The sequence below is a fragment of the Fringilla coelebs genome (assembly GCF_963513975.1).
Source record: "Fringilla coelebs genome assembly, chromosome: 4".
Classification (NCBI taxonomy): domain Eukaryota; kingdom Metazoa; phylum Chordata; class Aves; order Passeriformes; family Fringillidae; genus Fringilla; species Fringilla coelebs.
The window spans coordinates 44,821,888-44,846,121 of NC_140032.1; the positions used below are offsets into that span (position 1 = coordinate 44,821,888).

Consider the following 24,234-nt stretch of genomic DNA (forward strand, 5'->3'; position numbering starts at 1 on the left):
TATCTCCTAAAGGAGCTTGCAAGAGAATCAGCAAAGAGAGAAAACAGAGGAAACCACAGCAACGAGCTAACATCAACTGACCCACCCGTGAGGACCTACTGCTGCTTATGGTAAATCTTTAGATGAACACTCGATATTTTGCTACTCCCGTAAAATGGTTTTAAAGAAACAAATAGCAACAAATGCCTTGCTGCATGTGAAAAATCACTGCTGAAATCCTTCCTGCAATAATCCGTGTTATAAAAATGTATCTGTAAAATATTCTTTGTTACTAAGACCAAGTACTGATTATTGACATATAAATGATGAAAACAAATCCATAGCTTTAAATGTTTGAACGTAGTCTTTTCCTCTTAATCAAAATATGCTGTCAATTGTGAAACAGCAGGACTCAACACATATTCCTCGAAGGACAGTGGATGCGACCAGTGAAAGCTTTGCCATTCATAAAGTATTTTACTGTTACAGAATATTTCTAAGACTCACCTACCTAAGTCCCTACTTTTGTGGAGGCAACCCAGGAAGGTGTAGCAACATCTCACCTCTGGCACTCCTCCCTCTTGCTGACTGAATGAAAGTTTCCAAAATTCACTGCTTACACCAAAAGCAAGCAAATCATTTCTACAAAATCTACCATAAGGAAGTTGCTTTGTTTTGGGGCTATCATATATTAAAACTGCAACAGGATTACAAACAGAGCCTAAAGACACCACAAAATCTAGGCACTAAACTACAGAGCCTTTGGGGTAAGACTGCCTTGTCATTCCTCATGTGCACATCACCCCATAGAGAACAGAGCCAGAATATTTAATGATACCTATCATATATCACTGCCATCACAAAGAAACACATAACCTTTGGCAAGGCTCTTAAAAGCACATGGTTTCAAAAAATAAATTGGATTCTTGCCATTTGCCTTCTGTTTACAGAGTTGCACAGACACGCTCTCGGCTCCTGCCAATCATGGATGAGAGACATGAACTCTTAAAGAATGGAAGCTGCCTGCAGATCTACAAAACTTGCAAGCACGAGGCCTGAGGAAAACATGACCAGATAACACAACAGAAAATTGTGTAATATTGAGCACACTCATCTCAAAGGAGGGTAAGTATTACCTCCAGCTTGTACATCAACAAACACATCCAAGTCCTTAGCAGGAATATACAACAAATAATAATACAACAGTTTTAAGGAATTTTAAGGACTCTGTATAATGAAGGCTACAAAGAGCACCATGATCTGTAACAACAATCAGGAGGCTTGCAAACCTGGAGGCTTGCAAATGCTCACGTGTATTTTGCAGGATGCAAAGTCCCCTTCATACAGATACAGGCTGTTTAGAAAAAATAATTCAAGAAATTGGCCTGACAAGACTGGGCCTGACCACAGCTCATTGTTTGAGAAACTTTTTTCAAATTGCCAGGCCTAACATACATTCATTTGTTTTTACAGCAGCATCAGCCCTGTGTCCTGCACAGCCATCCCCTATTAAGCTGCAATTTTACTGTGATCCTCAGAAGGGAGAGGGAGACATTAGGGCATCACAGATTGCCTGGCTCAGGAAAAAGAGGCATCCCTGATATCCCTAGCAAGTACTCCCAAGGAGTACTTGCACTCAAGGTCAATGTGTATCTGAGACAAATGTGTATGAGACAAATATTTGTTGGAGCAGGGAAGAGAACATGAAGAAATATCTTCCTAGGATGCAGATCCACAGGAAATTCCAATACTTGATTTTGTTTTTCTAGCGCCTCTGGAAATCAAGATAGTAAGTTTTCTGAAAGCTGGAGAACAGATTGTGGTTAAGACCAGAGCCAGATCTTCACACCACAGAAAAGCTGTAATTTCCCTATTTCCATTAGTGGTTTAGTTGTGAAGCCTAAGAATAAATACTATTGACTTACAAGAGTCTCATAAATTCATTCCTAGCAAGGTGATAAGGACTCCAGCTCTGATCCATCAAAGCATTTTTGGAAAATGCTTAATTTTAAGTGCATGAGTGCTACCACTACTGTCAGCATTTTGCTGGATCGTAGCCACAGGGCTCAGCATTTTGCTGTAGAATTCTCATTATTGAGTACATTTATCAGACTAGCTTCCACCACACTTACCAAGGAGTGCCTTCCCTCTCTTTCGTAACCTAATATCTGATTTGCATTTAAGCAAAAACTTCCTTTTAAAAACCACATGCCATTAAGGAAAAAACAAAGCCAAACCACAGCTACTGAATTAAATGTAAAGTGTGCAGGTTCCTGCTCCCTACCATCTCACCTTCTTAATTCCTAAATTGGCTCCTTTTTTTTGTGCAAGACTTGCTGTGTCCTTTTTCTAGCTGTTATCAAACTCTAAACCCAGCAAATTCATAGACCATTTTTAAATTGTATGGGAAATTTCCTTCTCTGCCAAGCCTGCCACTCTGTATGATACAGCAATCAGTCTTGCTGATGAATTCTAACATTAAAGCCAAATTACTAAACCCTCTAGTGAAATTTGGGGCAGCCAAATTAATTCCTTATGTTTCCACTTGAAGAACAGCTACTGAAGAAGTGCATCAGGTCTGAGTGAAGAATAGGCAAAGTCTTTAACACCCCCATAGCTTGTTTTGGATTTCCTGTGGTATTTGGTCCCTCTGAATACCACCTGTGGTATTTGGTTCCTCTTATCTCACCTCTCATTCAGAAATGGGAGAAAAGCACGAGCCCACCACTTGTCACAGGACCCTGAGCTGGCCACAGCTTTGCAGAACCACAGTCCAGACCTCTTCCATAAGTGAGTTCCCCAATGAAGACTGGAAGGCTTGAAATAAAATTCTTAAAAACAAATTAAAATATATCAAACAGGTAACACTAGATCAAGCCCCTATACGTGTAAAACCTCAAAATTAATAAGGCTGAAATGGAAAGGTTTATGTACCTGTGATTATATAAAACCCTTGGTTTGAGGCTGACAGTGGCTTTTCTGGATCAGAGCAAATGCTGCCTAGGCTTCTACTGTTTTTAAGGGAAATGGCAGACAAATAAAAAAAATCCAACAGATCTCATTGCTGCAGTCAGCTGGGATATCCTGCCCAGTCTTTTGGCATTTAAGTGTGACCACGGGCACTGTTAGTCCTAAAATCTCAGGTTCCAAACATTGAGATGAAGCTAACTGCCAAAGTCAGCACAAATCCAAGTTTTATTACAGGTGCTTGGGAAAATTCCTCTTCATACTGTCAAGAGAAATTTGTGTACCTTCAGCTTCCTAAAGCTTTCCCTTCACACCTTTGCAGTGTGAAACATGGGAGCATGCAATGTCCCTTTGGAAGGAAGGAAGAAGGTGCAGCTTCACAGATGGTCTGAACTGGAAGAGACCTTAAAGATCAGCTAGTTCCAAGCCTAATGCCACGGGCAGGGACACTTCCCAACGGACCAGGTTGCCTAGAGCCTCATCCAGCCTTGAACACTTCCAGGGAGGTTGCAACCACAACTTCTCTGGACAGCTGGTGCCAGCGCCTCAAAACCCTCATGATAAAAATTTTTATGGAACCCAAGAGGGAGCTGGAGAAAACCTGCAAGTTAAAAAAGCTGTGAACAGAGACTCTTCTGTCCTGGGGAAAAGGAGACTGAAAGAGAATATGAGTCTCCAAATAAGTAAGAGGCTGCTGTCTCTGGAGCGAGACAAGCACAGTATTAAATTTAGGAACAGCTTGCTAAGGACAAAAATAATGAAGCACTGGAAAAATACCACCCCGTGAACCTGTGGCCTCTGTGGAGGTTTTAAAGCAGGTTAGATGAGCACATCCTGAGATCCTTCCAGACACAAGGCTCTACACAGACACCTGGCTATCACAAGGTAAGTGATAAAAATATAAAGGATCTTGAAAGGCAGAGATCCAAGAGACATATATGTAGTGCCATTTACTAGCTGGCTTGTTTTGTTTGTGCCAGGAGACATGACAGAAAAATCTAAATTACTGGAAATGGCCAGTCACACAAAAGGATGGCTCTGGGATAAAAGCATCAGACCAGAGGAAACAATACTCTGCTTTCTGACTCTGCCAGAGACTCCTAGTATGACCACGGGCAAGTCACTTCATCTTGCTGTGCTGTTATTTGTGCAACGAAGATAATGGTAATTCCTTTATCTGTATAGACTTGAGGGGCAGGAACTAACTATTCAGGTGCTGCCAGCACAATCTTTGCTTTGGCCTGCAGGCACTGCTGTAAGGCAAATAAAGAAAAGAAGGAATACCTGCAAGCATTACTCCTGACAGCTGGTTTCTTCTATTTAAATCACAAGCAACCTGGTGATGTCATACTGAGCCCAAACACAGAGCAAAACCCCTATGTGAGTGACAAAGAGGGAAATTGGGGGGAAATTTGTGGCAAAGGCTTGTTTTCATAATTTAATAACTCCCTCCAACTTCTGTTTCCAAGTGGAAGCACTAGTGCTGTGCTTAAAGACAAGCACTGTGCAAAACTGCTTTGCTGAGGGAAAACCGCAGAGTTCACGACCGAGCAACACAAGCTCAGGGTGAACATCAACCTTTAGAACGGGATAAATGCAGCTGCTTATGGAAAGCACGGCTTTTGACTCTCCCACCCTGCAGAGGCATCGCTTTTCTGCAGGAAGCAAACACAGACTCTTCTGACAAAAAACAACAGGCTTTTTCAGTCCAGTTGGTTTCTGAAGGTGTTGATAAGGATTTAGAGACAAACTCAGGAATATGCCAGAATGTTTCTAACATGAAAACCCAATTTAGGGACAGTGTAGGGACTCTCTAGTCCAATTTTTGCCCTTACTGCTGACAGGATATGTCCTAAGCCCTTGTCTACTTCACTGGATCACCACAGGCTGTGGAGGTCAGGGCAATGCAATGGTGCCAGGAGAACAGCCTGAACATCTGAGGGTGGGATTGCCATCCAGAAGTTAATGGTCCCAGCAGAGATTCTAGCTGTTTTATATGGTAGCTGCACATGCTAATGTATCCTGAGGCTTTGGTGACATTGTCTCATTGGGCATTCCCATGACTTGGTAGAAAGATGGAGGAAAGACAAGTTGCACTGCACCCAGATCCCTCTCTGGGTTCACAACCACTCTAACAGGATTTGGTTTTGGCAAGTTCTCCTTACACTGACCATTTGCTTCATCTCAGCTTTGTGACTGTTAGAAGAGAAAAGGGCATTTTAACATCAGCCACTATGGGTTCCTCCTTCTGAGGGGCTTCTTGTCTCTTCTCCAACTCGGACCAGGGAATGACTTGGATAGATGTAAGGAAGTGCCCCAGTCCTTCCAACTTCCTCATCTTCATCTCTATTCAGTGTGTGGACTAGACCACCAGAAGACTTACTGAGAATTAAAATACATGTATGTATGTCTCCATAGATGCAATACACAAAACACGTCCCTGCACGTTTGTGACTCTCCTTTGACCGACCTTCCCACTGCAAGTGCTCCTTGCATCTAGTGGCTGGCTGAAATTGTGCCTTGAAGACATCTGAAAGCAGTCCAAACAGCAGATGACAGGATGGCATGGATACTAGAGCTCACTGCACCAACACCAGCTGCTCACAGGGATTTGCCTGTCTCCTTCACAGGACTGTGATGACGTTAGCTGCCACTTGCTCTTGGAAAAAAGCAGCTTCCAGCACCATTGAGAACTACCCTCCCAGTACAGATGGGAGGTCATGAAAGTTCTCCTTCAGACAATGCCTTGAGTCCTCTGCAGGGGCATCATCTCAAGATCAGACATGTACAACAGTTTGCTTGGGTCCAGGGCCCAGGCTGCTGAGATTGAAGAGACAGAAATGAAGCCATAGGGGCTCCCCACTATTCTGTTCCCCAGGTTGTTGCCTATTAGCACGGCTCTCTCTCCCTAAATGTTCCCTGCATAAATGTGAGATTATAGCAGTAAGTGGCATTAAAAACGTGGATGATGAATGCTATGCATCAGGCAGGATGATTAAATAACTATGTGTAGATTCTGGGGCAAATTAGCTTCTCTGCCTTCTGACATGATAATTGATCATTCCTAATCTATAGCAGAAACAAAACAGAGATTACCTCCTCTCAAACAATTCAGCTTCTATTCTCCTTTGTTCATTCCCCCAGTCCCTCCCTCACACAAAGGGGAAGCCCATTAACTAGCTCTAACTGTTTTTAATTCAGTGGTATTGAAAATGGGATCCTAGCAATGCACGTAATTGATCCCATTTCACAGGACTGCCTTCCAAGGAGCAGCAAAGGTGAAGCATTCACATTATCAAGGTCACTGCAGTGAATGCAAGAATAACAAAGACTTGGATTTGCATCAGGATTCAATTACAGTGAAGTATACAAATGTTGCTAGACTGCCCCCCCAAAATGAGAAATACTCTAAGAGAGCTAGACACAGTTAAGCAGAATTAATAAAAAGAACAACATTTAAAATGGTTTTGTTCAAACCCTGTACAGATACAGTGAACTCAAACAGAATGTGTTTTATGTTCATTTAACTTGAATTTGTAAATTTATAGGCAGCAGGTAAAGCAAGATAATTTTAAATCAATATACCTAGATCTTAAGGCCAAAAGAGATCATTTAGCCCTCCCACAAAACACCACTGACTTTTCATCTTCCTTTAAATCAATAACAATTCGCTCCTGAGGGCAGATTACCAAACTTCACCACACAGTGACTTGCTGCTCCATCGTGCCGCTTGGTTAAAAGAATAAAACATTTTAAGAGATAACTGAACTTTGTTCTAGAAATTAGTACTGAAGAAAAAATTTGTTTTAAAAAAAATCAATTCAACAGTTACTGTCTGAGAGCATGAAAAACAATAGATAAAAGGACACTTTTAAATATAGATATACACACATGCACACTTCCATAAGCCACACAGGGGAAAAAAAAAATCAAGAGCTTGAACAAAGGATGTGTGCTTCAAGTATAGTTTTTAAAGCTGAATGTCCCTTGAAGACTGCCAGTAAATTTCCAAGCAATTTGGCAACATTTATCAGTTCATAAAAATTACAAAACAGCCCAATTTTACAAGGCCTGCAGATACTGAACTATCACACCTGATCAGTGGGAACTGCCCACATGCATTTTTATGCTCTATAGCCCTGCAGTGCCCAGAATTCAGCTCTGTGGATAACCCTCCTATGGGCCTGTTTCTATCAGTGAAGAATGCATCTGAGGAAGGAATACATTTTGCCCAGTGTTATCATCCACTTGAACTATCACATAGCTAAGAAAACAGAAAAAAAAATAATTCCATCCAGTCATTCAACTGCCAAGCAACTGCTTGCAGAGACTGCTTACTTTGGGTGGTATTCAATCACTTCATTTACTGTACTCTAGCCAAAACTACTCAAGCCATTAATGCATCACTCTGCTCAGAACTTCATATTACTTACTTCCTTCTGCAGCTAAGTGAAAGGAATGCTGACCACCCAGGCACATCTTACCTTGTATCTCAAGAAAGACACTGCTATCATCCTTGCACGGTTTCCCGTGGCTGGTATCTGCTGCATAAATACGGACCACAGGTTCCCTCTGGATCACCAGGATGCTGCTCATTTTAAAGATGCTTGAGCTAGCTGCATTCTCTTTTGTTTATTCTAAGACTCTGGCCTTTAAAGTCTGGATGTGACATTTAAAAGGCCCAGTAAATGCCACATCCTCTCTCAACCATGAACCTTGTCTAACACAGCAGTGTATTATGATCTCAGTGATCTAATTCTTGAGATAATCTCTTTACTAACAAGACCCAGGATGGCCACTATGATAAAGCTCTGGGAACTCAAAAACTATCTCAGTCAGTGACCCAATAATAAATCTGGTGTTCTGCTTCATCTTTTCCTCAGTAAGGCATGTCAAATCATATACTACAACTATATACTGAATGACCTGGGCAAAAGGATTTTCAGAATGTGGGGAAGACTCTGCATTGATGAAACAACCAAAATCAGAATGATGGCACTTTCATGCACTAGATAATCTTGCTTCCTCAATACCCTGGGGGAAAAAAAAAATATATGTTTGGAGCCAAAATTTTTAGAGCCCAAACAGAAACACCAGAGCAGGTGTGAAGACATTCAGAGAAAAAAGTGTGGTGATCAAACCTACCTGAGACATCAGGCCCTTCCTTGCATTTATCTACTTGAGAGGCTACTCACCGACTTCATCAAAAGGAGCTTCCACACGAGAATTTGATTCACTATGGGAAGGCAAAATAAAATACATCCCTCCAAGTACTGAATTAGCCAAAGAAATGAATATAGCAGAAGTCCACTTGGATCTATGGTCAGCTGCAGGTTAACACAGAGAAAATCTGCCCCTACATTTTGGAAGAGATCCTATTTATGGTCTTTCAGTCCTTCATCAGGAAGGACTCGGATGTATACCAGGATTCAATCCCTAACCCTGTATTCCTGTGCAGAGCTCTAAAAAGCAGTCAAGAACCATGGGGACTACAGGAAGGACACAATAAATACGTTACATTGATGTCTCCACCTTGAATCAAGCAAAGCATAGTGCCACTAGACCCTGGTGACTTTTGGTCTCTTCCTGGACCTGCTTATGAACTGATGGGAAAAATCACTTCACTCTCTTTTGCAGCCTACAAATGCAAGTGCAGGAGGGACACTCCTGCTGCTCACAAAGCCCTACCAGGCTTGCAGTTAGCATCTTCTACTGAAGCATGTACACTCTCATCTTTGGGGGCAGCCTTAAGCCTGTGGTTGAAACAATCTCTCCCCTGAGGTCTTATTTGCCCATTCCTTCCCAAACATTTAATTAAAAAGCCCCAAGTGATGAGTTTCTAGCTATGATCTCTTACTGAAAATCATCTACCCTTGGCAAGTTGTTCCTATTTTATTCCTAGACACGACTTCCAGGCCTGCTTATTTTTGCAACATCCTGCTTCTACCTAGACTTTCTTTGATGGGCTGACAAGGGAACATGTTTAATTCCCAACAACTTTTCTTTTTTCATTAAAGGTGGCAGAGCCCTGTGCTTGTGACGTGTATCTGGGGTTACTGCACAGGCCTTTTCTCAGAGGTTCCCAAGAATCAAGGCTTCTTTCCTCCAATGCTGGCATGCAGAAATATCCTGCACAACAGAGCACAAATGGAACATTTATTTATTTATTTATTTATTGTTTAGTATGTGTAAATAAAACAGGCAGAGGTGAATATTGCAGCCAGCAACAGATAAACCTCTGGAAAAGCACAAATATCAGGAACCCACAATATTTTTGTAGCAGGGCTATGGAAACCATCTGGTGCCTCTCCAAGTGTTCTCCAACACCTGGTTTTTACAACTGCTTGGATGATGGGAGCATCTCTGACAGGCTCTTGAGTCTCCTAAACTAGATTAATCTATATGCAGCATACAGCAAAGCTACAGATACTTCCTAATGGTCTCAAGTGCCAGCTTCCATGATAAATATATGCATCCTATGTGCAATTATGCCTGTATCTTAACAGTGTGGAGATGGCTGCAAGATACTAATTACCAAATAAGAATTTGGCAATTATACTCCATCACACCTTCCTCCTGACACAGCTACTTTTAAATAAACAAGGATTTGTTTTCAGCATCACCAAAGAAAAAGGAGTTTTCTCCTTTGCTTTGTTCTAGCTTACCAAGTGTGATCATGGAATTAAAGAAGAGAAAAAAAATTCCATTTGCTGAAGTAGTGCCACTGCTTCACTGAAGCCATTTCACTGCTGTTTAAGAAATATTGTTAACCCTTTTAGGAATCAGGGGGAGGAACAACATTACCTGAAACAAAAGCAATCTCACTGGCCAATCCCTCCTATTCTCCAGCCAGAATTTCAGTGTTTGTCATGAACTGTCTGCAGACTTACCTTTACTTTAATTACCAATACCACAAGACCCAAAGTATTGCCCGTTTCCCTAACGCTGATGTTAGACAAAACCTCTTACCTGCACCATCTATGGAGATACTGGCAAACAGCTGACACCACAAGCAAAGAGTACAGAGAAGCTTCTTTCTGAGGGATGCAATGAGAGAATTGTGCCAGTGCCACTCAGACACGGAGGCACTGTCCTTGCAGTGAAGGCAGTGGCAAAGTCCCTGGTTTACTACAGTGCAGAGGGAATTAAGCCAGTGCTGAGCAATTGATATATCTCCCCTTTGAGTGTTACCTTCTGACATAAAAATAAATGGGCATCATGGTCATCTGCATAAGAAGCTGTTTAGGTGAGATTATAGCAAGGATAATTCAAACCAGTCCAAACCATTCTATGACTCTAAATGTGAGAATCTGCAGCAATGTGAACGGATGCACTGATGACAGCAATATTTCAATATTTTCCCACTATTCATGCAGCATGGAGACAAATACTGTGATCTGTCTCTGTCTGCCTTTTCAGGAGTGCCATTTTATGACACAGTTAATGAATTATCAAAAAAAAAAAAGGCAAAAGTAGCAGCCCTGTATCACAGCAATTGTGAATGATCTTTGACTTCCATCTTGGAAGAGGAGTAACAGAGGCCTGAGTTTGACCCCTTTATGTGCATTTTGCTTGTGATGGGGGGGAGGTGGAAGGGAACTTGGAGTAAGCATCTAAAAATACAAGAGTGCAAATGATGCCATGATGTACGACTATCTTGTTTACCATAATCCTTAGCCATAGATTTATCACCGCGCTCTTAAAACATGCTATACATCTTTTCGTTCATCTTCTCACCCCTACTTTCCCTTCTAATTGGAACTCAGTCTGTAAAATGTAATTAAAGCTCTCATAAATACTGCCAGCAAATGCATCCTTTTTCATCCAAGCAAATACTAACATCTCAGAGGAGACCTCATCAACCTCTGCTAGAATACAGACTAATGTATCTTCTCACACTAGGATAGGGAAGTCAATCTTCCCACCTTCCACATAATTAAAGTCATCCACATTATGTACTTTTCCTTCACCACTCCCTCCCCTTCTCTGACACGTGTTACCCTGTCATCAGCTGCTTTCCTTTCATTTAATTTATTCTGTTTCCAATCACTGAGCAAAATCCAGTATTTTCAAGAAGACCTGAAGCAGTCCTAGGCATCTGCTCAGTACCAGGTTTCTTCTATTAGAAGACAGGGCTTTCAACTCTCCTTTAAGAGGGATTATTTCCTGCAATCTACAGAGTTTATTCATGCCTGGGAGTGAAAAAAAATACCCTTTTCCATTCACAGTAAATGACTGTGACATTAACAATGAAATTCAATGGTACTTCAAAGACTCCTATGGGCCCTAAAGGTTGTGCAAGGCAGCCTGGGGACTGAATAAAGCCCAGTTAACCCAACAGGTGGCTTCATTTGCTCTGTGAAAAATAGCTGCTGCTTCTCTTGGAGAGGAAAACACTCCTATACTCAGCCAAACGGCAGCTGTAAAATTGTCTGACTTGCAGCATCTCTAAAGTTCTGAAGCACGCTCATGGCAAAGGGAGAAGGCGGCTGCTGTGCGTGCCAAAGTTCTCCTCCTGCTAGGGCAAAGTGCACAGAACACCCATGGGCCACTGGCTCGTGAGCCACGTGCATGCCTCATCCCCAGGATCATTGCTTCTATGGGGCAGAGTAGCTGGAGATGGAGACAGGGAGGCAGGAGACCTGACAGTTCCATACTCCTGATATTTGGATATTCCCCCATCCAACCCCTGGCACAGCCCCTTGGGCACCTGCCTGGGGCTCAGCCATGGGGACCAGGGAGCAGAGGGCTGTGTGACCCCAGAGCCTGACACAGCCCCTGGCTGGGAGGCAGCCACCTCACCAGTCCCTGGCTTGTGACCCAGGTTAAAAAGTTGAAGAAAAGCAGAGAAACTGGGAGGAGCCCCTCAAATCTTTGCTAAAGCGCTCAGGTGGATAAACACAGCGCCAGTGTCTTTAGCAGTTTATTCCTGCTATCACTTGATTTTGTTAAGTGCTTTTTTTGGACCCTCATCAGTGAACAGCTGCCAAGCCACTCTAAATACTATTACTGCCAGAGGCCAAATAAAACTCAACTGTATTTACTGAACAGGTAGCAATTGCTCTCTTGCTAGATACCAAATCAAAACGATCAGGATTTTAGTTACATTTAATCGCCTGGGCACTGGAATTTGTAACAGCTCGGAATAGACACTGTCACATTATTAGCAGCTCCCTTCCTAGAAGACAAAGCACAGTTCACCGAGCAGATGTATTGAAGGCAACACCTTGCACTCAGCTGGACTTGGATCAAAGATTGTCTCTCCTGACAGAAGGTGCAAAAGAGGAAAGGAGGAAATTTTCACTATTGCAAGCAATTAAGACTGGGAGCAAAGGGGCCCCCGTCACACATCTCCCCAAGCTGTTCAGCACACTTTAGCTCACTAAATACTTTGGATAAAGACACTGTTGTCTGACATTTCCATCTCTAACGCTGCAGTGAAACTGAAACCACATTAATACTGAAACGATTCAGAAAAAGCAACCCCAAACCCAACAGCCCATCTCCAGCGGACTCTGGCCAGCCTCTTTTTTCTGCTCTTAAGTTAGCTTGGCAAACAGGTTAGGAAACATTTCCAATGCACCTTAGTGCTCCAGCCCTATGGGAAGAGTTCAGCCGGGGCAAGGAGCAGCAAGCAGAGCCCCAGTCCTGGTGTGTGTCCTCCAGCCTGTCACACCACACCTCCATGCCTCAGCTCCCCCACCAATGAACCAGATGCCTGAAAAACCTCCCTGATGAAGGCAATGCATAAAGTTTTAGGCATTGAAATAGGAATTTACTGACATTAGGTATCCCTTCCAATGATGCTGAATCCATTGGGTCTGCATACAAGAAAGCTGAGCCAACTTGCATTAATTTGCATAACTGCCATCTATTTAACGTCGCCAATTGTGTCCTAAATGAAGAACAGGACACTGTACAAACTGAATTTAAAATAGCAGTTCTCATTCACTGACCAGTGTAAGAAGATAGAGGAAGAGTGTGAGGCCACAACAGATGCATAATTGTTACTAGAGCACAATATTATCAACTAACTACTTTATGGGGGATTTGTTTTCCTTTACAGAGATGTTCTGCAGGGGTTGCAGATAGCATTTAAAGTCCTCAGGGCTATTTGACTCTGGCAGAAGTCCCCCTTGAAGCTTCAGCCAACATATAGCAGAGGGTTTGGTGCAACACCTCTGTGGAAGGCACCGGGCATTTTGTCCTTCATGCACACCCAGCTTTGCTAGTTGCTGTCTGCAGTTTTGGAGAAGGTGGAGATAGGTCTGTGCCCTCATGTGCATCCTTACCCAGTCATCCTCTAGTTCCTTTCCATGTCCTTGCAGGGGCTGAGTTGCAGCTGGGACAGAGGGATGTACAATAAATTAAATAACCCAGTAATTTCTGCAATGATGGTCTTCCAGTTTACTGAACTGGGTGAGAGCACCTCTCTGTGGAAATTGTCCTTGCATGGCCAGGTGTTTAAAGGCTCAGACCATAAGTCTCCAACAAGGACAGCAAACAATTTCATGCTCTTGGTGCCACCCCTCAGGAGAACAAGGCAGAACCACGGAGCTTCAGGGCTTAATGATCCAAGCAGGAGCCCACTGTGGGGAAGGCAGAGCTCTGGAGATGACAGGATAACGTGTGGTGCAGAGCAGCCCCCCTGTAATAGGCCACACTAAGGCTGAACTGTGTGGAAGGCAACTCAGGAAATAGAGTAATTAATAATCTACTTGGCTGAGCAGCACTTTCTCTCCTTGGATTGAGGCAGACTGCAGAAAGTTGGAAAGAAGCTACAAAGAAATGGCACACAGGGTCCCATAAACCCTTGCAAACCAAAGGAGGGAGGGCAAGCCCAGTTTTCTGCTTTTACCTCATTCAACTTTGCTTCCTTTTGTCTCCTGTATGGGCAGAGAGCAAAGATGCACAAGGTTTGCACAGCAGGATGCAGAAGCATGGCACAAGTGTGCTGTGTATTCTAATTCCCTAATTGTCCAAATTTGCTTTTGAGGCATTGTTCTCTCTCTGCAGAGCCCAGGGGCTAGATGCAAAAGGCTCCTTGTACCACTCTGCACACCCACCACCTCCGGCCAAAACCCAAAGGGCAGATTTTGTCAAATGCATAAGAGAATTTTCTATTTTTTTCATCCATTTCCCCAGACCAGGGTCTCTCCATGGCTTGCCAAGGATCAGTCCAGCGTGGTTGGCCCCTCTGCATGAAGAGCAGTGGCTCACCCCAGTTTCCTGCATTGCAGCAGAAAGAAAAACCCTCAGCCAGCACCAGCATAGCCAGTGGGTGCTCCACATCGATTCGTGCAGGGCCTTTTGATCAGAGCTTGCATTCTTAGAAATTGCCAAGCTGAAAAAAGAGGAAAATAAATAAATAATAACACTTTCCTTCTGGTGATTTCTATTGTACTGATCTAGCTGGAAATCCCATTAGTTACTTGCTTTTGATCAGGACTGCTCCTCCAGGACCAGGAGATGCAGCAAGCATTCCATCACGCTGGCAAAAGAGCACATCTGAAGTGTGTTTTAATTAAAACCTTCCAGCTCTTGAGCTTTTTGTAGTATTTGCATGCAGCTGAACTTTGGCCCAGCTGCTGTGGAAGAAATATAATTTATTGCTGGGTTGTCTGTCACCTCAGTGCTACTCTCAGCTTTTCAGATAGAGCTCTCCCCTCCCTGTCCCCAGAGTGGGGAAAGAAAGGGCAGTAATCTGGAAAAAAGTACTAGCCAGCCCTCCTACTTCTATTACATTAGCCCTTTGCAAGAAATACAAGTGTCAGAAGTAGCATTTTGGAAATCTTTCAAGGAATGAGCAAGGGATTTGCTGTCGAAATATATTGTAATAGCAACCACAACAGAAAACATGGAAAAACATTCCAAACCTCGCTGAAACAACACCTCTCCAATGAGAAGCAATCCAGGGCAGAAAAGCATTTCAGCCTGATACTATAAAACACCAACTGTGAACCTGTAATTCATGCAGATTGAGAGCTGGAGCTCGGTTCTGATACAGCAAAATCCTTCCTGGGATACAGAAGCCAGCCTGCTGTGCAGGTGCAGACACCAGGCACAACAGCAACCAAGGGAAAAAAATCTGGCCACATGAACAAATAAATATTACTAACTGCTTAATCAAGAAGGGTCATGCTCATGGCAAAAGAAATCAGACAGAAGGAAGAAGGGACCAGAGAACTGCTGGGTGGCCTTGCAACACAGAGAGCCACGCTCTTCAAATGTAGGCCCAGTCAGGCAGCAATTTGGCACAAGGGCATGGAGAGTGAAAGGCACCTGAAGTGTCTGAGCTTTACCAAGCTGTCACAGATACCCACAAGGTGGATAACCTCTGTGTTCTGTCCAGCTCGTGTCCTGCATGTTCATACACACACAAATGCACAGAACCACAGAACCACAAGGCTGGAAGAGACCTTCAAGATCACTGAGTCCAACCCATGCCCTAAAACCTCAACTAACCCACGGCACACACGCTGCCATGTATGTACTTACATCTTCACACTCCTACAAATTCATTTTATTAGCATGATGGGTGCACGGGAAAGGAGAAACGCCCTGTGAAGCTGCCATACCCTGAGCAGTGTTTCTATAGCCCAGCTCTTCAATGCACAGCTACTGAAACACAAATGTCCAAACTCCTGTTTCCTCCACTGTTATATTTAACATTGGAGGGAGATCACCGTAAAGAGCTTACTTGGTTTGCTCCTGCAGCCAGAGAACAAGTGGGTTGTTTTATTAAATGCCTGCAAGTCTACTGCTATTTCTCTAACAGCACTGTAGTATTTTTACATTCTTTTTTGGCTATTTTGGAGTCCTGATGTCTTAAGAGTACTCTCCAAAGTAGCATTTATGCAGACTGTTAAAAATGTAAAACTACTTTTAATGCTAAAATCAGAGAAATAACATAGGAGACAATGGAATTACCAGCTTGCAGACTGAGATTAAAGAGCTGAATGGGACTTTATCAGCAGAGAAATTCAAAAGCAACATTCATGGGGGGAAAAAAAAAAATCTATAAATTGATGTCATCTGGGCAGTGGAACATTTTCAGATGCTTTACTTTTGCTCTCTGCCAGGTACTGTGCTCAGCACAATACAAAGAGAACTCCCTGGCCTTGAAGAATGTGTTCTAAGGGGATTAGAATTAGATTAGTATAAGATTACTCGGCAATCCTTTAAAAATATGCCAGTAAAATGGGAAATAAGATTTTAAACCAGCTCTATCACTCTTGTAATGTAAGATGAATAATGCCCTGCAAAAACACAAGTTTCTTAAAGCTCTGACCTTGTGAAGTTCTTACTACACCTGATCGCAGCATGGCCTGCTTTATGCTTTTTGGAAAAAAGTCCCTATTTGCTACTCACACACCTCTAAAAACCTGGTCTCAGCTTGCTCAGGATTGCCCAGATTGCTACTTTACCCCAGGCCTGAGGTGATGTTGCTGCTGGGGATTCCTTGGCTCAGGGATGTTACAGAGCAGCGTCAATCCTGCTGGTCGCAGCATCTCAAGCCCAGTATTTGGGCAGCTCTGTCTCCCTCACATCCATCTGCATGGCACCATGTGGGTGCAGGCCATGGATTCATTTTCCCCAGGTATAACCCAGGATTTACATTTGTACCTCACTCCTCACCAGGACCACACTTTGAAGAAGAGTAATTGCTTTACCATAAAGATGGTTGTGTCGCTGCCACTGAAAGATAGTAAAACCTGCACCCTTCTGCACAACACACAATGGTTGTCATCAGCTGAATCTCACCACGAGATCTTCAGCATCTTTCTTTTTCCCTTTTTCAGGAGGAGGGTGGATAGAGACAACTATTTCTTACTATTTTTATTTTCATCTATAAATAAGATGTTTTAATTTCATGGTTTTTATTTAACCTATAATGTCCTTATATATCAACCACAGGGTTGTCTCACATACTTCCAGAAAAAAAAATGACCTCTAACTAAAAGTCATATTGTAATTTGGGGATTTTCTTTTCATATTCCAAAGACTTGTCTCAGTATTCAAGCATGTATTTCTAATATGTGAAGTATAACAAAAAGACTTATAACAACTGTGAAGAAGTAGCAATTACCGATAGGGGAGTTGTAAATAAAAGTGTAAAATATTAATCTGATCCATAATTCATTTGGTAGCAGACATCCAGCCATCTGGGCTGGGGTGAACTCATGACTCCAGAAGAGGATGCTGGATGAAGATTTTGCATTCAGTATAAATGCAGCCATCACCAAAAAACAACAACAACAAAAAATTCAAACAACCAACCTTTTGTGCAGCACCAGCTTTCAGGTTTTACTTTGCCGGTGTGTTTGCTTTTTACAACACGCAATTGCATGCTCAGATTGCATGAGAGCATGCTTCAAAAACACACCAAAATACTTCTGGAAGCTGATTACCAGCATATGCATGGAACTTCACCAATGAAATGATTCTCTTTCTGGCTGTACCTTCACTGGCAGATCAAGACTAATTTTCACATCTCCATGAACATGAAGGGTGTCCACAGCCAGCAGAAAGATCCTGCTGCAAGGGGCAGTGCAGGGGGCACTCAGCTTTAAATTGAGACTATGGTCTCTGAGGCAGTACAGTTTACCTACACATACTAAAATACCCCTGTATTCACCCATCCTGGCATGGAAGACATTCTTTGCTTTTAAGATAACATTGTTCTAGGTTAAATGCTGCAATACCTGGGTTAACACACTGGAAGCCAGTGCTGCATCTCTAAATGGCAGTGCTTTCCACAGAGATGGGCAGTTGCAAACGTTAAAACCTCTATTCATGCCACTAATAGCTCCTCTCTGGCCAGTGTGAATCTAAAGCAGAGTTTAAACTGCCAGACATACCAAATTCATCAAGGGTTGCCTGCAGCCGTAAGAATTTTCTCAGAGTACATAAAATAATTAGACAAATTATGTGAGAAAAATCCACTAAGGGCTATAAAGCACAAAGAGGTGTTCTCTGGAGGCTGGAGAGCGTTCTAAGGAAGGCCTGGGATGTGTGTGCTTCCTGCTCTTAGCCCTTCCATGGTATCCACTAGTGACCACTGCTGGGAGGTTGGGGCAGTCCAGTGGATCAAGTATGGTTACAATGGATGTTTAAAGGCAAGCCCTGCCTAACATGCTGGTTGTGGAAAGGCAGTTTTTCAGAAGCAAGCATCTGCTTAAGCTTTTGTAGACCCTGGGCTAGCAATTCTGGCTGAAAAGTAGAGCTGCAAGACCAGTCTTGCTTCTTGTATGAGATGATGGAACATGCTGCCTCTACTGCAGCATCTCCTTGGAAATTTTCTGCTATTCCTAAAGAAAACAAGTAAACTGCTCCCTTTCCACACCAAACCAAACAAACTGGGAAGATTTCAAAGTTGGAAGAATCAGACCCTGAATGTTACAGGACTTGAACCCATCAGTTCCTGAAGCAATCTCTGGAAATGTGGTTCCCACCTCTTGCTTCATTTTCTGATGTCTTCTTCCCAGACTGTGCAGGGCTGCAGTCTCTTGGTTTCAAGAGCATGCAGATACTGATGTAAGATTGCAGCAAGCTCTACATTGCAGGTTTCCCTTTCAAATCGCCCTCGGCTGCTTTTCAAAGAATGAACACATCCTGACTGCTATGGAAAACACCTTCTCCTTGCTCCCCTCCACTGCAGCATCCCAGCCTGTGCAATTAAAGGAAGGACTGTGGTTTTCAGCACACTTCCCCACTCCAAGAGCCTTCTAGCTGCTCCAAGCATCTAGTGGTTTTTGGTGCAGTAAGAACCTCGCCATGCCTCCCAGACAGCACTACAGGTTGCCAGGCTCTGCCCTCCAACACCTTCACTTAAAAAGCACTGTGGCTCCACAGGGTGCAACTTCTACCTCTGGTTTGGCCTCAGGCATAAAGACTCCTTGAGGCATCAGACATATTAACTCCTCCTCTGTTAGCAAGCACATCTGTACCTTTCTTCTCCTCTTTGCCCAGAAGGAGGGCAAAAATATCATACAGGTCACAGAAGGGGATTGAACAGTGGCTTCTGACTTTTCAAACAGAAAACAGGCAGGGGGTTTATCTAAAAACCCACACAGAGAAGGTCTTTAAGTGCAAAGGAGTCTGTGGCATCTGGGATGCCAGCAGGAGAACTGCCCCACTCTCATACCCCCCACCTCCAGGCCAGTTCTGTGCCTGAAGCCATTCCCAGCATGGGACTTGCTGACATCAAAAGCAAAGAAAATTGCTCGGCTGTTTAGGCTGGCTTAGAGTGAATACTCCTGGCAGGCTTTAAGCCTAGAAAGGTTTTAAACATTGCATCTTTCCAGTGTGCTCCTGCAATGATACAATGGGTGTGCAGGCAACCGTGAATCAAAACTGCTTGCTCCCTATGGACCCATCAGGAGACACGCCTCTGACCAGGACGTCATGGTGGGTGCTTTCTGTACACAGGGCAGATAAGGTGAGAGAGCTCAAGGGAGATGCACATCTCTGTCCAGAACAACAGCATACCTTAATCATCCAGCTTGCTAAAAGCGCTGAGAAAAAAAAAAAAAAGTCATGCAGTTGTCACTTGAAAAGCAAACTCCAGTATTAGCAGTACACACAGACTGCTCTCTGGGAACCATTCAAATAGGTGGAGGTTTCGAAAATATGAAAACTTGAGCAAAACCGTGAGCAAGGGAAGGATGGCTAACTTGATCCTATCACTGGCACTTATGAATTATTCACTGTGCTCCAGCCCACGTGCACAGGGCACACTTTTTAACACACTGTGAGACTGCATTACAGATGGCTCCCTGCCATCTGGGCTGGGAAGTCCCTTGGACACATATTTTGCAGCAATGCCATAGGGGAAAAGCATGCTTGGGTCAACTTGTGTGCCTGCAAAGGAAGGAAGGTCCTTTGTCTGCCTGCTTCACCTCTAGGGTAGCCACAATGGAGGCCAGCACAATTTCTATGTCTCATGGCTTGTGGCATTGCTCATCCTTCCTAGACATATGTTTTCCAGCAGAAAAACACCAGCAAAAACAGAAACAACAGAGGTTTGCAGATTGCAAGAGGGTTACAGGAAAACTAGTCCTGTGTTTGGAGCCTAAGGCCGCTGCATCCTGCCTGGATCAGCCCCATCCCAAGTACTGCCAGGTCTCCAAGGACTGGGGGAACAGAAGAATGCTGGGGTCACCAATGGAGAATAGCAATCAGTCTCTTCTTGTGCACAAAAGTTTACTGTTCCCTCTCTGTATTTCCAACTCTGATTTCAAAAGTTGGGAGTAAAATTACATCAGTCTGAAAATGTTAGATGGATTGCGAGCACCAATTCTTTTACTCATTATTTAAATAGAGGAGACAGGAAGGGGGACAAACTATTTTGGAGACAACCACTTTTTTTTTTCTTTTTTTTTTTTTTTTTAGGATGGAATCCCTTTGAGAGTCTAACCCAGAGGTAGTTTCTGCTGCCAAAAGCTGCCATACCCAGAGGAGGTGGTGCACATGAGGACTCACTGCCTGCACATCCTTTGCAGTTCTGACATGAGCATGGTCTTCTTGGGATGGACAAAAGCCAAACCAACAAAACAGACCCTGGCATTTCTCTGCAGTGCTGGGTTACTGCCAGCAGGACTCCAGCAGCCAGACCTATCCCATGGCACGCAATTTTTCAATTTCCTGCAGCCAACAGATCGTGTAGCAGGATTTCTCCTACTGCTGCAGTTGGTCTTGTGTCACTGATTCAACTTCATTAACCAGCCTCTGTGAAAATATAATCACCATCAGAAAACCTGTGCAAAGGCAAAGATGAGACGCAAGAGCTGCACCTCTTGGAGGTCATTGCAGGGGGAAGGTGGGTGGCCTGAGACTCCCTGAAGCCACACGTGCCCTGCCTACTCTTACTTGAGAAAGGACTGTTGAAGTGAGTTTTTATATCCAGAATCACTGGGCAGGGCACTCCATTACTTGCATCAAAGGACATTTTTTGGAGGCACCTTAAAAACCAGATACTCTCCTTCCATGCTGGGCAGTTGGTCAGGTTTGCAAAGTCCCTCTTTCCATTTGTTTTCTTTCTGGCATGGGCACACGGATGATGGCCCAGGGGAGTGCTGAAAGAGCACATCACTGGGAAGTCCATTTGATGCGACAGCTCCAGCAGACAGGCCTGGCTGACCTCACAAATGCATGCTGGGACCAGCCAGAGAGAAAATGAAACACAGCCACCACTGCTTTCTTTACACTGCAGTTTGGTTGAACCTCCTGCTGAACCAACCACCAGAGCACACAGACGCAATTTCCACACCACACAGTGGATCAAACACCCACGTCTCAAACCACTAGTGTCTCCTGTGCTTGTGGCTCCACTAAGATAAACAGGGAGACTCAACCAGAAGCTACACTGATCCACTTGTCCTTAGCATGGGACACATTTGTCACAGGTTTCCCATTTCCTCTAAGAGACCTTCCAATACAAAGCTGCAGGCGATAACTGTGCAAAGGGGTTATTTCTGGCCTGATGCACAGAGACACAGCTATGTGGATAAATTCTGCTGCAACTATGGAGAGTTTGGGACATAAGTCACAAACCAGGACCTTTTCCTCACTGATCAGCAAGGAATCATCTCCTCATGCATAGCTACATTTACTGAGATTTTTGTGGATTTCACGCCACACATCAGGGAAAATCCAGTGGCAGCAATGAAGTACCAGTGCAAACTCACTAACAGGAAAATACATTTCTTCCAACAGCAGAGTTACTGGCAGCAGCCTTCACAACAGGAAAACAGTAAACAGCATTAGGACCATGACACCCACTGATCTGCACTAAACAGGTGCCTTTAATGGTTGTCATACTGCTGTCCTCTAATATTCCTCCAGCAGATTCCATGCCACATCTATCAGCAGCATTCCCAGCATGCCTTTATTTCTTCTCCTCAAGAAACATAAGAATGATCTGTCCAACACTTCAACAATCCAGTTTAATTACCAGGACAGGTATCTGCACTTCCTTGCTGCTGGCTGCCAAGCCTGTGCACATACACCTGGGTAGCAGGAATGAGATGCAGCCCTGCTCCAGCTAGTGTTTTTCTGTTCCACAGCGAGGATCTGCCAATCTACATCCAGCTGTCACACTGAATTGCCCACTGGGTCTCCTGGCTGAACCTTGTCTGGAGAAGGCAGGGGGTGGCTCCAGCGATCTGGCAGCACAGTCCTCACAGTCTCAAACACCACCTGTTAGCAGTCCTGGAAGGGCTTCACAGTGGATAAATGCCACTGGGGAGCCCTGAATTAAATGGCAGGAAGTAAGCCAGATAGGAAAAGGAAGAGACCCTAAAGCACAGAGCATGAGGGACCAGAGAAGGACAGGCCAGCCTCTGGGGCTTTACAGAAGTTGTGTGCTGTGCCTGGTATGTTGATGCACACAGGAGAAGTAATAATGGAAGGAGAAGTAATAATGTTCTTGCCTCCCATCATACCTCCAAGTGACAGGGGACAATGGCAATTCCATGCCTGTGTCCAGAGTGACAGGTCATTTCAACTTCTGGGCAAAGGAAGGGCAGACAGATCAGAGCCCTGGACAAAGGAATAAACCAGTCTACATGATCTCTGTCTGTACAGTGCAAAACCAAGAATAACACAGTATGAGTGAAATCCTAGCCCTACTTTGTCTGGGAAGCAGTGACAATGTACCATACCTCATCAGCCTGAGCCCAGTCACTTTAGCATCACAGTGCAGAAGACAGATTAAATTTTCTGAAGTCACTCAAAACAATTTTATTAGGGTAACTGTTTGCAAAGTTTAGATGTTGTAGCCATTTTTAATCAAAATGGACTCTTAGAAATTTCCCTTTCCCAACAGGAAAGACAGCCTTTTTATTCCTGGTTTAGTGGACCAACATGAGAAGAAGTGGAGGTATCTCCAAACAGCCTAGTGTAAAAGGAAAAAGTCACAAATCTTAAAAATGTGTCCTGCTGAAAGGAAAGATACTGAAGACTGCAGTAATGAGACCTATGAGACAAGCACTGCCCACCTCCCTCCTCCGTATTTGAAGAGGCCATAGTCCAGCCCTCCATCCTGGGGACTTCCACCCATTCCAAAGGGAGGTCTGCACTGGCTCTGACTGGCTCAGGCTCCCACCCCAGACATTCCCCCAGGTTGAAGATCCACTTACCTGCCTGGTTTGTGGTTACATTTACAGACACAAACTGCCGGGCTCCGGGGCTCTGGTCGGACACTCCATTCACTGCCTCAATTTCAAAGGTATAGTTTGTATGAGCAAGCAGATCCACCATCATGACAGAGGTGTTTTTCAGGCCGGTTTGCTGGGGGAGGTACCTGACATGACCGCCACACGCCTCACACAGACCCGAGGGTGAGCTGCACTTCTTGCATGCAATATAATAAGACACATCTTTCCTTCCACCAGTATCAGCAGGGGGAATCCATTCCAGAAAGACACTAGTCTCGTTAACATTTGAGATGGCACTCCGAGGAGCAGAGGGGGGTCCTGGTTTGCAAAGTGAGAAAAACACATAGTAAAAACAGTATCATCAGTCATCCCGCTCACTACTACTCTCTAGGCTGAAAAGAGACGCCCTGTTGCTCACAGGGACCATTTGCAACAATACCTCAAGAACTGGGAAAACAGGGATTTGTTTTGAGCACTCTCACTCGCTCAAGAGATCTGTGTTGGGATGCAGACACCTGTGTGGATGGACAGGACACAGGGTTGGCTCAAAGAGGAGGAGCGCTGCACCCTGGGGCATTGTCTCCGGTGCTCTCCTTGCTCTTCCTGCAAAGGGATTAGCACGTCTTTGCCCCGTCCAAGTTTCTGTTGGCTTCACCAGGGGCAAGATTCCTCCTCCTCACCCCACTGCCCCTGTACTGCTAACCCCCTTAACAAAAGACACACACTGGGGTTTTCACACCAGCCAGGTGCTCAACTCAGACACCAAATCTGTACGCAGCCGCCTCTTCCCATCGGCCATTTGGCAGCAGTGAAACCAAAGCTTAGGTATACAAATCACACTGAAGTGAGACACCTGATGTAGCCCAAAGCAGACGGTGATCTACACAGGCTGCTGGAAGCATGGCTGCATCCAGCCACTCCATGGCAGCCCTCCTGGTCCTGCCAGGCTGTGCCATGGCTGGTCACCCACGCCACACTGGCTTACTTTGCCAAGCCTCCCTGCCCAGCATGGCATGGCACTGGCAAGGCTATCCAAGGAGGAGCAGCTGCTGCAGAGGTACCAGAGCACCTGCACAAAGTGGGCTGCTTCTCCTCATCCTGGTGGGAAAGGCCACGGCTGGGCAAGCAA

The 24,234-nt window shown here is 44.2% G+C and overlaps 1 protein-coding gene across 12 annotated transcripts in view; it reads right to left on the reverse strand.

The window, feature by feature from the left end:
- EPHA5 (EPH receptor A5) overlaps positions 1-24,234 on the reverse strand; it is a 206,673-nt gene that overhangs the window by 71,927 nt on the left and 110,512 nt on the right. For 10 of the 12 annotated variants that reach the window (XM_084203890.1, XM_084203880.1, XM_084203887.1 and 7 more), the window contains exon 5: positions 23,088-23,423. The exons of the other annotated variants lie outside the window; for them this stretch is intronic. In XM_084203890.1, the coding sequence (XP_084060016.1) occupies positions 23,088-23,423 (336 nt within the window). The remainder of the gene's footprint in view (positions 1-23,087; positions 23,424-24,234) is intronic. 12 annotated transcript variants of the gene reach the window in all.